Consider the following 17357-nt stretch of genomic DNA (forward strand, 5'->3'; position numbering starts at 1 on the left):
TGCTGCACGCACATTTATCAAGGACAAGAGGGGAAGGATGCTGCTTGTAACCATTTAGGGTCTACACGTGCTACATGGTGATCAGCGGAGATGTAAAGGGAGGATTTGCTGTTCCCTAACCACAGAACTCTGTATTTAAGCTAAATAAGGCTTTGATTATGCCTTTTATTCCCAGGCTGGACCAAAGGGTGGAGTATAAAAAACACTATTCTAAAAGCAGCCCAGAAAATAGTGTGCCTTGGAGACATACATTCCCGCTTTCCTCTGGTAGTGGATTAGCAGTAATAATTTGCCTCCTATCACATCCATACACCACCTCTCACATCAGCTGATCCATGAGCTACATCCACACACTTTCGTCACTGCCAGACACCCATGTACCTCCTGGAGAAGAAGATGAGTTTCGGTTGTTATCACCACACTTAGGCAAGTTGTTCCTGCTCCAGCAGACAGTTGGGAGACTATAAACTGTAACACTAAAACTGACAAGAAATTGTTAACTTTTAGTAACATTGACACTTTAAATATTGCTGTCCTAGGGATGCTATAAAGATTTTCAGCATAGAAATAAACAGCTAAGAGAAATTAAATGAATATGCAGAAGGAGAAGGTGTGGATACTTTGAATTCTGGTAAAAGAAGATCCATGTCAGAGATTTCAAGCCCAAGAGAAGAAAGTAGAACTAATATAGTAAATTGAATGGGAAAAGAAGAATCAATAGCTGGAGAATCTGAGTTTCAGGGAAAGGTGAGGCATATGAAAAGCGGACAGTGTAAGAAAGAACACGAAAAAGGGAGAAGCTATAGGTAAAAAAGATGCCTGAGGAAATAGGAAGAATACAAGTCCCATTAATATCAGTGGGGATCTTTCTGTTGCCTTAAAAAAGCTGAGCTTGGCTTCTGTTGCCCTGCTTGTACTGATAGGTGATATATGGAAGATGAGGTGGCCAATGCACATCAACCGCAGTTTAGTGACAAAGATGTCCTTTGCTGATGGAGCCCATCCAGTGAATTCATTTTGATCATCCTTACAAGAAGAACTGGAAACTCCAAAGGCGTACAGTGATTGCTAGTGTAGGTCAACTGAAATAGCAGTACCAGAAAAGGCACACACACACACACAAAAAAAACAAATTAGGTGTTTAAAGCAATTATTTCATACAGCATCACATGCATATGTGCAAATGTCACTGTAAGATCTTCTTCCATAAGCAATCACCCTCCATCCAGTGATACTATCTGGGGCATAAGGAACTGCTAAAGCGATTGTCAGTCTGAGCCGTATTGTAAGCTGGGCATTACTTACACGGGCCCTTACCACAACACTTTGACATTTGCGTTCCATAAAAGAGCAGCAAATTCTCCATTAAGGTCTAAGAAGCTTTCAAAGCCTGATTCACAGAAGTGGCACAGATTGCTTCTGAGGAACTTCTTGTTTCAGTGAGTAGTAACAGCTCTGAAGAATGCTATGTGGTATGGGAGGAATTTATCTCCTGTATAAAGGAAAACAGATGTCGGAGGGAGCAGGACATGAGATCATTAAAGGGTTGCTGCGAGAGGTCAAGGGTTCTTTTCTGAACAGGGCTTGTTTTATGCTTTTCTTAATCATAATGTTGAGTCATTATTATAAAGTCAATACAGATGTCTGATTTTTAACACTTCTGAGCACTCTCAACCCCCTTTAGCCTTTATGGGAATCAGAATTTCTCAATGGCACTGAAAATCAGATCCATTTTTTTTTAATATATCTTCTCCCTCCCTCTTCCGTTTCTGTTTTCCTTCCTTTATAGTCAGTCTCAGCATATAAATCACTCGTGGCAGAGACAACTAGTATTTCAGTGCCTAGACCTTACACCCAGCCCATTTAGATGCAAGTCCAGGTGCAGGTTTTTTGCTGAATACTAGCCTAGTATACAATTAATATAAATAATGGCCTCTGTTTTAGCTGTTTTTCCTCCCACTTTGGTCATGTCATGGAGCCGGTGTGAAACAGGCAAGTAGGTTGGTGGGGGAATGGGTCCTTCCTAGAAGGTCCTGCTGTTCTCATGCAAAGTCTTAGGAGGTACGTAGGCGGCCTTAATTCAGGCTGTCCGCACTTGCAGGTAGGACACGAAGAAATGCCTGTGGACATGAAGAACCTCAATTCTGTCTTTCTGGTCTACTGTTGCTTAGACAGTTCAGGTCTAGCCAAGGTGTCTATTTATTGGTACTGTTATGAGAATAGGTGTGAGGTTTCCACAACGGAGTCCCAAACTTCCTACCCAGAATTTCCTTCTTAACTCCTGACACGGCTCATCGCAAGTGGCTTTGTCCCAGCTGATGGTAGCCAAGATGTAACTGGTCTTGCAGTCCCTGCACACTGAATGAGACATGTTCATGAGCCACAAAAACAATTGGAAGTCTGTATTTCAGAATAAATTTTGAGAGAGTTTGGAGACAACTCGAGGGAAAAGAATCATGTCCCTTCTAAATGGAATAAAGTTGATATGGGACACAGCGGTTCCGCTTTAAAGAGCGGCATATCACAGAGCTATGACTCACCGTCCCTCATGGCCCCATGCCTGGCCCCAGCCCCTTGTGGGGCTCCCCAACGTTAGGGATGTTACCATCCACAGCTTCCTGCTTGAACAGCCGTCACAGTCCCTTCTAACGGAGGTGGCAGAGCCAAAGCTATATCCACGCCTAACCTGCTTCTCTCCATAGCCCAGGATATAATATGGTCACTTAAGGTAACGTGCCAAAGTTTAAAATGCCTTTAAGGAGGAGGTTTGGATACTTCCAGCAAAAAGGCAGGAAAGACAACTGCGGGCAGGAGAAGCTTCAGCTTAATCCAGCAGCGCTAGGAAGTCAGTGCCTACAGGATCATAACATTTACGTAGAGCACATTAAGCATCATCATGAGAAAAAAAAAACACTCTTTAAGCATTGCAAAGAGACTATTTAGCGTATCACTGTAAGCTCAAGGGAAAACTTTAGCTTCTTGCAGTGTGCTTCCTTGCTGTCCCAAAAGAGGTCCATTTCAGGAAGACGTCCCAAGAGCCCAGCTGTTGCCGTAACAATTCTTTTTCATACATTTTCCTCGCACTCGGCCTTCAAGACTACTAACGTAGACAGTTGCATCCTTCCCTGACCTAAAGCAGTGATGCTTGAGTGCACAAAGCCTGCCACAGTGCACAATGGCGTATGTAACTGCTAGGGAGTCGGCTCTGTGTTTTGCTTTGGTGGAAGGAAATGTTCTTCAACTGTGTCTGAAATAGAGCTGAGCAACCAAATCATACACATTGTGGGATTTGCCTGAAGATTAGATTGTCTCTGAAACGAAAATTATGCCATTTACCCTGAAGACTCCCTGCCACCTGTACCAACGTAGAGCTCTTGGTAGACATTCTCAGCCTTTTTGGAAGCTTTCAATCTGGAAGCCAGAGGTTCATGTTTGTCACTTGAGCTTGGTTCTTGACCAGATCTCATGTGGAAAGGAACTTTCTTTCGACCGGGTAAAATTCTTGTAAAAATAATAAACAAAAACCATCTCAAAATGACACTTCACTACCCTGCTGTTCTGAGTACTGGAGCGATTCAAAAAGTCTGAATGTGTTAATTGTGCATTCTGCGGATGTGCCGTTTTCAGTGAGAGATGTAACTTCTACCTGAACCAAGCGAGACCCTTGCCCAACAATGAAATGTATTCTGTCTATTCACCTCCATCTTCATCATTTAATATCTGCTCCAATCTGCTTCCTTACATACCCTCTTAACTAAAATTCGGTTTTCTTCTGTTCAAGCCATTCAGCAAAGTCAAATTTATTTATATAGCCCATGGCTAGTTTGGAAAGAGTTTAATCAGATTATGTACAGTATTAGTCATTCTCTCTTCAAACAAAAAAATTCCCGCTGGTGGGAGCAATACATGGAAAAGAAAGGCGAGAGAAGACTCTTCAAAAAGTGAAGTGCACATATGGTACTTGTGTTGAGTCACAGAATGCAGATGGGGAAACCCAAGTTACTCTCTGACGTCTCACTGAACACTTGCTCCACCTTCTCCTTTCTGGCCATTTTGCTTTTTACATCATGTCTGACTGAAAGTGTGGTGATAACGACTACCCTCTAACATGTGCAGTAAGCACAGTGAGAGCTGCACACGGAGCTGAGTCTCTCTTAATGTAATCCTTATGATAAATATATGGCTATGCTCTTGGCATCTGACCCGCTATCTCTGCTGACGGGTAACCACTGCAGAAACAACCACACCTGGGCTTAGTTAAGCACATAATTCTGGTAGTTAATACATATTACGCAGTTGAAAATATAGCATGTAAATATATTGTACACAGATTATGTATACCAGAATGTACTGCTAAAAAGGCCATTGCAGTTACACGAAAGAAGAAGAAAGGACATCCAAAGCTACAGCCTTCATCTGAGCTTGCAATCAGCTTATCAGAAAGGAACTTCTCTCCATTTTTACCATCCCAAATAATCATCTGAGGGAGGACGTGAATAGAAGACGTGTATGCATCTGGTTATTGCGTTTATTGATCATTTCTAAGATAAACTCCAGAACGCAGTGTACTACAGCAACGTTAATATTTTCCAGTGCTCTAACTCAAACTATTATTTCTAAAGATCACCATTTTAAACGTCTGAATTGAAACACATTCCAATTATGAGATGCCGTGAGTCTAATCACGTCAATAAAACTGGGTTAGAAATGTTGAAGTTAACAGATAGGATTTGCAGGATCTTGGCCTCGAGCACTCCTGTGATATTCGTGATTTCCAGGGTTATAACTTGGCAGCTTTCTTTCTGAAGAAGAAAAAAGGGCAGATATTTTTAAAACAAATAGAGAAAAACAAAAGAATTCAGAAAATACATAGCAATGGTATACAATGCATGAAGATGTGGAGGAAACATAATTTTTGAAGTTTCAAAAACCTTCTCTTCTTGTACTTAACTGCGATTGACAGATGACTTTCTTAATGTAGTAACCGAATATATTTTGGTCACTGCAGTTTAGGTCTCAAAAGCATTCCAAAGAAAATTTCTTTTTCTCCGTTCTTTTTCTATTTGGTTAAATTAAAATATTTTAAATTAAAATATTTCACTTAATTTTTATTTTTGTTTGGATTCTTTCTAAATTAAACCATACTGCATTTAGTCTTGGCTTAAAACTGAAATGCAGACACAGAAAAGAGCACAGAAAAGGGAGAAAAAACTAAAATATGCTGCAGCACTTCATTACCTACACATAACAATGCATAATAAATCTCATTAACACAAAAAACTATAAACTCAGCAGCAGTGGAAAAAGTAGCGAGCCGTTAAAAAATAATTACATAAAATGCATGCTATTTTGAATTGTAGTTTTAAAATTGTCCTATTCATGTTCTGCTTGCATATAAAACTAGTCAAATAAAAAAGAAAGGACCCCTTTTTTAGTCCTTTTTAGACTAAAAACGACTTTTTTTAGTCCTTTTTAGACCTCTTTTCAGAATGCGATGGCGCATTTGCTCAGGAACACCAGGAAATTAAATCAATGACAAACTTTTAAAGCATTTGTTGAAGGTCAGTACAAGAAAATTGTAACCAAGACATTACCAAAATAGAGCACGAATGATTTTTTAATGTTAATAGAGAAACATGACCAAAATTTAATCAAGCCCTAAACAGTTAACCGAAAAGGCATGTCTTCAAAGACTTAATCGTAACTACTTTGTGAAAAGGATGTCACACAATCTTGTCACACAGTCTGTTTTGTCTGCGTAGAAACTGCAATATCTGTAGTCTGAGGGTTACTTCAGCTTGTTTAGCACTTATTGCACATGTATTCATTTGTAACTATGCAATATTGGTAAATACAAATCATTGAACCCCTCTTAACTTTATGCATGTGCTGAAAACTGATTTATATCAACAGCATCCATCTTTCACTGAAATGGTTGGCTCAGATGCCGCATGTGGAAGTCAATAGATTTTTTTAAGCACCTATTCTGCATGTAACACACACTACAGGAAAACTGAGCCAGTAGCTGCCATAGCATGCTGTGAAGACTGGGACGTGTAAAATTAGAGTTGTTTTTTCCTACTTTTCTTTTGGCACATGGAAATTAACTGGCTGTTTTTACCAGCAGGTCACAGAGGATCTTGACGTCTTTGCTGCTTCTTGTTATCAGTTTTAGTTTCCCCTTTGAGTAGCCTCAATAACTGCTCTGCTCTCCTCGTTATTCACCCTGTTTGCCCGGTTCCTTATGAACCTCCAGACCAGGACAGGCTCCAGATCCCTGCGGAGCTCAGCCCGTGACCTCCCGTTGCTACGAAAACTGACCCTTATTCCTAGCTTTGCTTTCTGTCTTTTACTTGATTCTAAATCTTTTTTTTGCAGGGTAAAAGGGGATGCTACTGCAAGGGGTGCTGGGTGGCTGCCAGCAACTGCTGCTCGCAGACCTGCAAAAATGTCAGCAGCCAGACACCTCTCCGGGACTGTGTGGCTGAGTTCTACTTCTGGTGATGGAGACACCAGTGTCTTGCTAGAGTGAGACATCCTGGGGCGCACTGGTGGTGCTAGGTATATTGCAGCCAAAGAAGGGCTTTGGATGGCCAAAACCACTTTCGGAGGTCTCTGTTAGAGATGACATGAGCCTCACCAATGATGCACCACTTCCCAGTCTTCTGCAGAGGATATCCATCCTGCTGTGGGGCCTTGTAGGAATGGGCTGCTACAAGGTGGTGATGAGCCAGACTGAAGAAGGCAAATCAGATCCATGGTAGGCCTTGCTTGTGCCCTTTCCTAGTATAGTCTGATGAGAATGACTATTTCTGGCTCCTTTCTTGAAGGCTTAAAAAAGTAGTAGAGGAAAAATAAGGAAAAACAAGGTAAGGAAGAAGGGACTTGTGAGACCTGGGACTTGGCAGCATGCTGCAAGTGGCCTCTATGAGGACTATAGAGCTTCTGGGGCTTCTGGGAGGCAGTGCTTTGCAGGGAAACTGTTGGACAACACTTCTCTGTGCAATGAGAGACCTCAGTTCAGAGACCAGGAGTCCCCTCTGCCATAAAAAGTAGTGTGTGCTTTCATCTGGCATGGAAGAAGTTTTCTGCTCCCCCTTCCTGCCACAGAAGAAAGCAGCTTGCATGGAGCATAATAGATGGTCAGTGAACAACGGAGATGACGCTGGCATCACCACTACTTGCCAGTGCAGCCATATCCGTAGCTCAGTGGGGCCATAACCACTGGGTCCATCAGCTTCAAAGGGTCCTTGTGTCTTGTGCCTTGTGCAGTCCCTACTGGGCACTACAAAGGTCAGAAGTGCTTTCTCCGTCACCTTCAGTAGATTAAAAGCAGTCACCAAAAGCAGCCACTTGTTCCGGTACTTCAACTCTGTTTAAACTTGCGGCTTTTTAAAGACCAGCTCAGCTTTCTTCCAGGACTTTTCTCTCCCCTGGAACGGGAGTGCAGGCAGCGCGACAGCTGAGCCCATGGCACGAGTCCCAGCGTGACGATGCTCTGCTCCAGACAGGAGGCTCCCAAGAAAAACACTGATTGCAGCAAGACGACCGGGCAACCTTGCACGCAGAGCTGCTGTAGTGCTGCTGTTCGCGAGCCGATTAGAGCCATTTCTGACAGAAAGCTTTGCTGTACCCACAAGCACCTTACAAGTATGTTTAATTAGGGGAGTCAAGGATTTCAACTTTTTTTTCTCCTTCCCCCCCAAAGTGCTGCTCCCATCGCCGAGGCAATCGAGTTGTATCTTGCTACCCTTGAGCCACTTTAACTCAGTCAGTAACGCTGTCGAGCTGTGCCTCGCTAGGACCCTACCGCAACGGGCAGGTCGGAGGGAAACCAGCAGCATCGCTGCTGGGAGCCTACGAGCGCTTCGCCCTGCGCCAGCCCCCCCGGGCTCCCTGAGCATCCCCGCAGGGGAGCGGCCGCAGCCGAGGGCAGAGGGGAGGCAAGGCAAGCCCCGCTCCCCTGTGCTAGCAGCCTCGGCCGGGCGGGCGCCGGCCAGCGCTTCCCTGCCCCCGCGAAGGCGACGAGGCTCCCGCGCGGCTGCTCCGCGGGGAGGCAGCGCGGCGGCGGCGCGGGCGGAGGGGCCGGGCCAGGCCGGGCCGAGGGGCCGGGCCGGGGCGGGCCGGGGCGGGCGGGCGGCGGGGCCGCGGCCGGGGCCGGGTGCGGGGCGAGCGGAGCCCGCGGGGCCGCGCCGGGCCCCGCCGAGCAGCCGCGGGGCGGGCGGGCTCCGGCGGCGGCGCAGCAGGTACCGGGCGCGGCGCAGCAGGTACCGGGCGCGGGGCGGCGCGGAGCGGCGCGGGGCGGCGCGGGCGGCGGGGGGAGCCGCCTCCGGGCTTGGGGGGCTGCTCGGAGCGCCGCCGCTTCACCGGCTGGGTCGGTTTTGCAGCAAGCGGTGGCGGGGGGCGACTTCTGCGGTGTCGTGGCGTTAAGTGAGCGGGGAAAGCGGCCGGTGGCCCCGCGCGGCTTGATTTCCCCGCTGGTCGGGGCAGCTCGAAAGTTGCTGTTGGAGGTGGTAAGTTCAGGCTGGCGAAAAAGCTGAGCTTAGCATAGCTTGCTTGAGCGGAGTCGTGCTTTTCACGTTGGAAAGTCGCGCCGCGGAGCCGTCGGGGGATGGATAATGCCTCTTGAATAGCTCGGGCAGGACCTCGCTCACCCCAGAAAGCTCAGGTCTCTGCCGCCACGCCGATTTGCAGACTGAACACTTGATTTTGCAGGTGAGGGAGCGCTAGGAGCGGTGAGGGGAAAGGGGTGGATGTGCCTTCCTTTGATGTGCTTAAAGGCAAGAAGGAAGCTAGTCGGGAGCTCCTGTGTAAGATATGCACGTGTGCTGCTCGGGATTACAAAATGCCAACTGATGTTGTCTAAAATCCAGAAGCCAAGAAAGATAACCGTTTGTTAAAGGCTTTTTTTCCTGGGCCGTAAGTCGCCAGCACGTGCGTTTGAAAAAAAATCTTTTTAAAGTTTATTTGGGTTGTCCAAGACATTGTTCTGCAGCAGATGTTTGTTGTCTGAACTCTATTTGCATCTAGCACAGCTCATTTTCAGCTTGGAAATGTGGATTGAAATGTGCTGTTGTTCTCCCCAGCCTTTTCTGTTCTTAAATTTAACCCTGCTAGGGTGTGCCTGAAAAATTACACGTATTTACTTTTCGTCGAGAAAAGCTTTAAAAATAAAGGAAATATACACAAGTTTGGCTTTGAATATGCATTCTTGTCGTCCCCTTTGCCTTTCTTAAAATTGTCATTTGTGGCCACAGCGTATGGCCGTGTGTGGAGAACAGGAATGTGTGTGCGCTGGGGGGGCGTTCAGTCTCCTTGGTCGGGTCTTTTCATTGATACTTGGGAGGCAGGAAAATACAGCTTGCAGCTGAGCTATGGTTCAGTTGCAGCTGGGAGTGCTGGGTGTATAGCGTAATATGGTCTAGAGTGGACAAAAGTACGAGACAGCACGTTAAAACGTCTTCCCACTTGCGCCTTATAAATTGCTTTGACTTCAGCGTGAGTGAAAATTGAGAGAAGTTTGGCTTTAAAAACAAGTTCTTACTAGCTCTTCCTATGGTAAAGCATGGGGTGACTCTGGTGAGATGGTAAGAGAAGTCCTCAGCTCGCCGGGGCGCTCCTGCCAGGACACCATTGTCACTGCTAGGGGCAAGGGGGAGGATTTGCAGGGGAGGGGTTGCAGAGGGGGCTCGGCGTCTCTGTTAGCACCGGCCTCCCGGCGCCAGCCCAGCACTGGGAATTGCACCTTCCCGGAGGAAGGCTGCAGGCTGGCTTGGCTGCCCATGCCAGGGCAGTGTGCGGCGGCCCTCTCCAGGGTGTAGGGGGTCACCCCACGGGCGGCAGAGGCACCCCGGCGGCCCCAGGTCCCCCAGCAGCTGTGGGGACGCGAAGCTGGCGGTGGGGCTGGGAGGCTTCCCAGGCCCCATAGATGGCCCCGCTCCGCTCGCTCCGTCCTGGCCACGGGGAGCACGGAGGTCGTCCGAATCGTGGCAGGGGGTGACTTGAGTCATCGCTCACATGGCCACACCTTCCTGTATTGGTGCAATTTGGCAGTTGCTGGTTTGGCCACAGCATCCATGAGGAAGCATAGCTGGATCCCTCCTCTGCTTTGTACCCAGCGCAGTACCTGGCAGAGCAGCAATAGGGATGTTCCCGCTTGCTTTAGAGCGAAAAAAGCTGATTTCCAGCAATATTGAGGGTTTGGGGGGTACTTGGGTACCTAACCAAGGCAATGCTCAACACGCTGCCTGCCACACGCATGCTTTTCAGGTCCTTTTTTAAGAGTTCAGGTTGAGGTCCGTACTTCAGAAATAGTGGCCAGTCCTTTGCATGTAACCAAGACAAGGACATTTTGAGAAATAGGCTGTAAAGCTGTCAGGAAGCAGTGACACAAATATGCTGGATCTGGCTGTTGATGTCTCGTTATTATAATATGCGACCAACTTTAAATTTGCTGACTATTAAAAATGAATGGTCTTTTTGAGTAACTGGCTACAAAGCAGGAAAAAAATGAGAGCATTGTTTAAAAAGTAATATGGCCGAAAAATATTACCTTGAAATATTGGTGCTGGAAAAGAATAAATTTTAATTCATTGCATTATTATTTACATTAACTTTCAAGCAGCTTGCTAGCAAGACCCGTTCTCCGAGAGTCCTGACAAGTAATACTGCTTCTCACAGACAGTGGCTGCAAGATCTGTCTTGCAGCGGGGACCTTGTAAAACTGTTACAGTCTCCACTGCCTTGCCACAAGGCTGCCCAAGGCAAAGATTTACTTTTACTGTGATGTTAAACTAACTGCAAGAATTTATAGAAGAATTTATAGAATTTAATAGAAGAAGTAGTTAGGAGCAGTGGAAGAAGAGACTCGGTGTGTTTTCTGCTGATTTTGTCTCTGTGCCTTCAGCGAGGGAGCTGGTCTAGCACCATTGCCCTTCGTACAGTAATGACAGTTTTAGCTGCTGAGTGGTGGCTGATAAAGTCCAAAGTTGGGCCTATAATTTTCTTCACAGAAAGAAATATATTTGTCCTTTGATATAGCAATAGGATGACTCGGCTTGGAGAAGCCCTGCTGGAGTGTTTATTTTGTTGCATGTGCTGCTCTTAAACGACACTGCATATGACTCTCTTATGCAGCCGTCAACTAATCTGGGGAATGTTACTGATTGAGCTGTGGTTAACAAACACTTTTCCAGTCAAATGTAATGGTGTATTGTATAGCGGGAAGCACTTGCAATTCATACCGATACAGTGACATTTTGTTATAAACCAATACAATGAGCAACTGTGATGGTTTCTGTGATAACAGTGGGCAGATTGTAACCGAGTTACCATTACAGTGAACCTTAGCTGAGGTGAAGTTGTTCTGCTGAAGAGCTTCAGAAGTGCTTCAGAAAAAGTGTTAGCAATTCGAGGGCCCAGACCTGACCCTGGGAAATGAGTGGGGAGGGGTTGTCTTCATCGTCAGAGAGAGAAAGACCTAGGACCCCAAACTTGAGCTATGTTTATTGGATAGTATGGGTCTCACCTTACGGGTCTCTTCACGGTAGTAGTTAGAGCCTAAGACCTAGCCTGGGTAAAAAATCATAATAGGTATATTACTCTTTCAGAAAATAGTTTTAAAACCTCTTGAACGTATTCATGCATTCAAATCAAGTCGCCGTAGGCTTTTGTTAGATTATTTCTTGGCTGAAGGAGACAATCCGGGAAAAGGGAGTGCAGGAAAAATGGCTGTGGGCCACCCTTTAAATCCCTTTACATTCATATGGGTTGTCATTTGCTCCTCCCCTCTTTGAGAAGGCACTTGAAAATGCATCTCCCACTTCTCAAGGGCTGAAATCAGGATGCTAGAGTAGCAGTTGCTTTCATGTTTTTATGATCTTCAGAAACCTACCTATCTTCCAGTGAAAGTGCAAACACTTATATAGAAAAGTTAAGCCTGGTGACAGTAAGCTTGCTTGTGTGTGTTTTCTGGGGTAATTCGGAGATTCCTTGGGGTCTAGAGGCCACAGGTTGAAAACCCTGGGACCCCTGGAGGCTGCTGAGATCTCAATTTCTTCTCTCAATACCCTTCCTTTGAAGGTGTTTTCCACGTGTTTGGAAAATGCTTGTCACCAGCATAGTATACTGAGGTCAGGACCTCTAACCCTTAAGGAGTTCCCTAAAATAAATGATTTCATTTTGGATAAATAGAAAGTGCTCTCCCACCCAGCACAACTTTTTATTTTTGCATCTTTCCCAGAAAAAAAAAAAGAAACATTTACAAATTTGGTTCAGACGAAACCAATTCTCTCCTTATCCCTAGCGTAGCTGGATTTTCCTAGACAGAAAATTGGCTATCCATTCGTTCTTACTGCGGATGTTTGGGGCATGAGCACTGATTCGCACTGGAGTGTGCAGCATCTAAACTGTGACATTTGTTGTAAAATCTTAAGTGCTTCTGACCTAGCCTGATGTTTTTGCTAAGCTGTGCAAATCTCTTCCCATATTTATATATGGCAATGGAAAAAAGACAACTAGGAGAATCTGCTGGGAAAATGCAACGTATCAAAGTCCATGGGAAAACTTTGCGGTTGAACCAAGTCATAATTTAAAGAAAACCAAAGTAAAACGAAAAGGACAACCAAAGAAGTTATAACATGCTCCATTTTAAAATATTAAATGTACATCTTGTATATGAAAGTGAAGAGAAAAAAAGTTAGGTTGACCAAAAAGTCCAATGGTATGAAATTAACGTTTTATCTGGGTGGTACTTCCAAAGATGTGACTTAATATGTTTATCTAAACAATGGCAGGAGAAAGGAACCTAATTTGAGTAGGAAGTGGGATTGATTTTATGGAGCATCTCCTGAATTGTAAATAGCCTGATTTTGTAACGTTAAGCAGTTTGCCGCGGTGCCCTCCTATTTCCGCAGCAGGGCTGTGCTTGCGTAGACTATGACCAAAAACTTACCCAGGGCCACCTCGGTGGATGCGCAGTTCACGTTCCCCCCTCAACACGACTGCGGGTGACTTCAGATGCCAGCGAGACTGATGTGGCCGTTTGCTGTTTTTATTTTCAGGGCCTGGTTTGAGAGCCACTGTCCCAAATTACCATGCGAGGATCGCTGGAGCCTGGGGTCCCTGCCGCCTGCCCAGAGGAGTGCTTGGAGGAGCGTGGCTTGATCTCCCTCTTGTGGAAAATTATTGGAACTAAATTCTTGCGATATTAAAGAGGCAAAGAACTGCATCGACTGACAGATGATGGCGGTCGTCACCACGCCGCCTGCCGCTCTCAGCGGCCCCCAAGGAAGCGAGGAGATGGATTCCCTGATCGTACTGCATTACAATTACACAGGAAAGCTTATTCTAAGAGAAAAGGCAACTGATAAAGTAGACCTGCCAACTATTGCATTTCTCATCTTATGTAGCTTTATAGTCCTGGAAAACTTGATGGTGTTGATTGCCATTTGGAAAAACAATAAATTTCACAACCGCATGTACTTTTTTATTGGCAATCTAGCTCTCTGTGATCTTCTAGCTGGAATCGTTTACAAAGTAAACATACTTATGTCTGGGAAGAAAACTCTGAGCTTGTCCTCCACAATCTGGTTCATTAGGGAAGGCAGCATGTTTGTTGCCCTAGGAGCTTCCACTTTCAGCTTATTAGCAATAGCTATTGAGCGGCATTTGACTATGATTAAAATGAGGCCTTACGATGCGAATAAGAAATACCGAGTGTTCTTGCTCATTGGAACATGCTGGCTGATTTCGGTCTCCTTGGGTGCCTTACCCATCCTCGGTTGGAACTGTATAAACAACTTACCGGATTGCTCGACAATTTTGCCTCTTTATTCCAAGAAGTATGTTGTGTTCTGCATAAGTATCTTCATAGCCATTTTGGTAGCTATCGTTATCCTTTATGCACGTATCTACATCCTGGTGAAGTCCAGCAGCCGCAACGTTACTAACCACAATAACTCCGAGCGCTCCATGGCTCTCCTTCGGACGGTTGTGATCGTCGTCGGCGTCTTCATTGCCTGTTGGTCGCCGCTCTTCATTCTGTTCCTCATCGATGTGGCCTGCAGGGTCAAGGAGTGCTCCGTCTTGTACAAAGCCAACTGGTTTATTGCTTTGGCTGTCATCAATTCTGCAATGAATCCCATCATCTACACTTTGGCCAGTAAGGAAATGCGTCGGGCTTTCTTTCGCCTTGTTTGTGGCTGCCTGGTGAAATCCAAAGTGGCCAGATCTTTGCCTATTCAGCCCACGCCAGATCACAGTCGAAGTAAATCCAGCAGCAGCAATACCCAGAAGCCAAAGGATGATTTCCCGCAGATGAATGTTCCCTCGGGTATCACTGAGAAAAATGAATCTTCATTTCACAATGGAAATTTCTGTAAATAACAGACTGCTCAAGACGAGGACTGTTCTGTGGCTTTTAGGGTTAAACTACAAATGCAGTTCTGATGTTCTTGCACTTAAATCATAGGGGAAAACACTAACCACTTATTTAACTTTGAGGACTTATTTATCAGCAATCATTTGCTTTGGGTATTCGTTCAGCAACACACCTGATTCAGGAAAACTTGTCATGCTACCTACCCAACAGCCAGGACAAAGTCCATGCATGTCCAATGACATTGTGCACCGTGAAGGCATTGCATATTATATGATTATGTGTAGCACTGCCTGATCCTGCAAGACGTGTATAAAATCTTTCAGAAACATCACCATTCGCTAAACACTGTTGATGATCGGAAAATGAGCCTGATTATCACTGATTGGGAAAAGGGCTCATTACATATGTTGGCAATTATAGTTCTCTATATGTATCTTGCTGTTATGTTAATGGCCTTACATGTATGTGGTATAAATAGCTGTATATTTGTACAATTCCTTATTAAAAAGTCATTGTTTGGCAAGAGTTTACAGTATGCTAAACATTATATTGCAGTACACAATGTAAGATGACAAATTATACAAGTAGATAGATGTGTTTCAAAGATGTTTGAAAACATACCAGGAAGTAACTTTAAACTGACAGAGGAACTTTAACATGCCATATCAATGCAGTATTTCTATTTTTTCACTGTTACTCAAACTTTTCATGTTCAGTGAAAGACAGCATGACAGTTGTCACTGTGACATTTCACAACTTATTTTAAACAAACAGTAGTAAATAACAAACAGTAGCAAATAACGATTGAGAAAGGATATATACGTTTGTTATTTAAAATAGTTAAAATGTGACCCAACAATACACATATAGCAAGTGTATGTACTATGTTAATGCATATATTTTTACTTACTATTTTCAATGTATTTAAAAATGTATGTCAAACCCGTGTAAATCTGTGTACGTTGTAAATGCACTACCTTAGCTGAGGCTCTTCGGTTCTCAAAGAGAGGAGTATCATTTCAGAAAGCAATGAACCACAACTGGGTTTTCTTGTGGCATTCCTAGTTTTCTCTCCAGGTGCTACTGTGGCATGGGATTGTATTATGGATTCTGTCAGGGAAGAAGTCCAGCTAGCGGGACAAGATCCTACTGTCTGTCAAGGGGACCTTATGCTTCTCCCACCTCTGGGTGCTTTTGAAGACACAAGAGGGAAGATACAGTACAGCAGGATCACGGTGAAGCGACTATCTCAATATACATCTGACCCTGCCTTCGATCTGGAATGAGAGCCCATGCAGTTTGGAAGACCTTCCACCTTTCCTGGAGCCCCAAACTTACTCTTTAGAGAGGCTGTTCCAGAGAAACCTCTATGAAAACAACTCCATAGTTCATCACTGCCTTACCGGGTTCCATTCAGGATGGTGGTCCACTTCAGAGGGGGCTTCGGTGACCTGCAAGGGTTAAGACATCATAAACATCTGGGGTTAGGTCCCCACAGACGTGGTCCATGGTACTTCCATCCATAGTACTTCAGGGCTGGAAGCTTCAATGGAGGCTGAAGGGAAATCCTCAGATGAGTTCCCATCATTCAGTAGGAATGTAACCATCTAGCCTTCTTGGGCTCTTGTGAAGATTCCTGTTTAATGTCTCAAACCACACCTTGCCTTATGCACAATCAGAAGTTGAGGCTTTTTTTAAGTTTACAACTTGTAAGAGCTCATCCTTAGCTTTACTCCTGTCTCAGTCATTTAAAGCAACAGCATTAAAAGACTCTTTCCAAGTATGTACAGTGTATAAATCATGTAATGTATGTAGCAAAAGCCTTTACAATATAGAGGTTTGCATTGCCATTATCTTTTATGTGGTAACAGTGTACTTGTAAGTTGTATGCTATTAGACAAGTGTAAGAACAAAGGAAAACAAAAACTGAATTTGAAAGAAACAACTGATAATAGTAAATATGAAATAATTTCTACCAAAAATGTTGAAAAAAGGTGAATATAGAGGAAAAGAGCAAGCTAAGCTAAGCATGATAAAGGAGTGAGAACTGCAGCAATACAGGCTGGGTCCCATGACTTGGTTAGAAATAGAAGTGACTGCGTTGCATCGTCATGGCTTAGGTTTTTAGATCTTAGACTGCTGTTTGGTTGTATTTTCAGTCTTGAAGATCTCCCCTGGAATGGTCTCTTTGAAAACTGCCTGCTAAAATGCCTGCATGTTGCTAAATGTTAGCTCAAGAGGTGGTGGTACATAGCAGCATTCCTTGCTATAGTAAATGAGAAGGGCCTTAGCAACGCAGCTGTCTGAAAAAACATTGTGGCTGACCCAATGCCAACTCTGACGGTAAGGATGTTATGCGTGATTTTCCGTATTTAGATGAGAAATAAAAATGAAAAACTATAATCAACAAAGTCCAAGGACATGCTCATAAAAGTGAGTTTTGACAGTAGGTTCTTAAACCCCAGCTATTGTTAGAGTTGATCCAAGGTACAAGCAATGGAAGTAGCTCCGCTGTTTGAGGCCAAGTGACTCTTTGTTAATACAGAAACCTTCCACTCTGGCTTGATTTCCATCCCTTATTTTGGACCTGTTTTTATTTTTGGTAATTCTCTACCCTGCCGTACTTGACAGCAGGCTCCTAAAGCCCATGGGTTCACATACCATGCTGATGATAAAATATACAAAGTACTTCTAACTGAAGAGAAGAAAAATCTGCTAGGGATACACTTTTCAGTGGGTACATCCCGCTAAGACCTACCAGGTGAAAGCCAAATTTAGAAAGATTTCAGAATAAAATTTCAAAGAAGGTGAAACCAAGGGCTTAACAGCAGTGGACTATAAAGAGCAAGGAAGATGTCCTATTCTTGAAGCTGGAGAAAGCTGGAGGAGAAGCTTCTTCCCAGAGGTTCTGGAGAAGCTTTTTTCTCCTCTAAAATATTAGAAAAATCCTTAAAATACAACCCAGAATCCAAGTTGT

At 44.5% G+C, this 17357-nt stretch overlaps 1 protein-coding gene across 3 annotated transcripts; it reads left to right on the forward strand.

The window, feature by feature from the left end:
• Window positions 1-8174: 8174 nt before the first annotated feature.
• Window positions 8175-16233, forward strand: LOC138064500 (sphingosine 1-phosphate receptor 3-like). Of its 3 annotated transcripts, none has more exons than XM_068927364.1 (2): window positions 8175-8246; window positions 13062-16233. In XM_068927364.1, exon 2 carries the CDS (start codon window positions 13240-13242, stop codon window positions 14383-14385), a length of 1146 nt encoding a protein of 381 aa, XP_068783465.1. In that variant the 5' UTR covers window positions 8175-8246; window positions 13062-13239; the 3' UTR covers window positions 14386-16233. The 3 variants fall into 3 exon arrangements, with proteins under 3 accessions (XP_068783465.1, XP_068783467.1, XP_068783466.1); XM_068927366.1 differs by lacking the exon at window positions 8175-8246 and adding an exon at window positions 8313-8715; XM_068927365.1 differs by lacking the exon at window positions 8175-8246 and adding an exon at window positions 8313-8513.
• The last annotated feature ends 1124 nt before the right edge of the window (window positions 16234-17357 follow it).

Source organism: Struthio camelus, chromosome Z, assembly GCF_040807025.1.
Source record: "Struthio camelus isolate bStrCam1 chromosome Z, bStrCam1.hap1, whole genome shotgun sequence".
Classification (NCBI taxonomy): Eukaryota; Metazoa; Chordata; class Aves; order Struthioniformes; family Struthionidae; genus Struthio; species Struthio camelus.

Coding starts and splice junctions, on each gene's coding strand:
- LOC138064500 (XM_068927364.1), top strand. CDS start 13,240: ATGATGGCGGTCGTCACCACGCCGCCTGCCGCTCTCAGCGGCCCCCAA.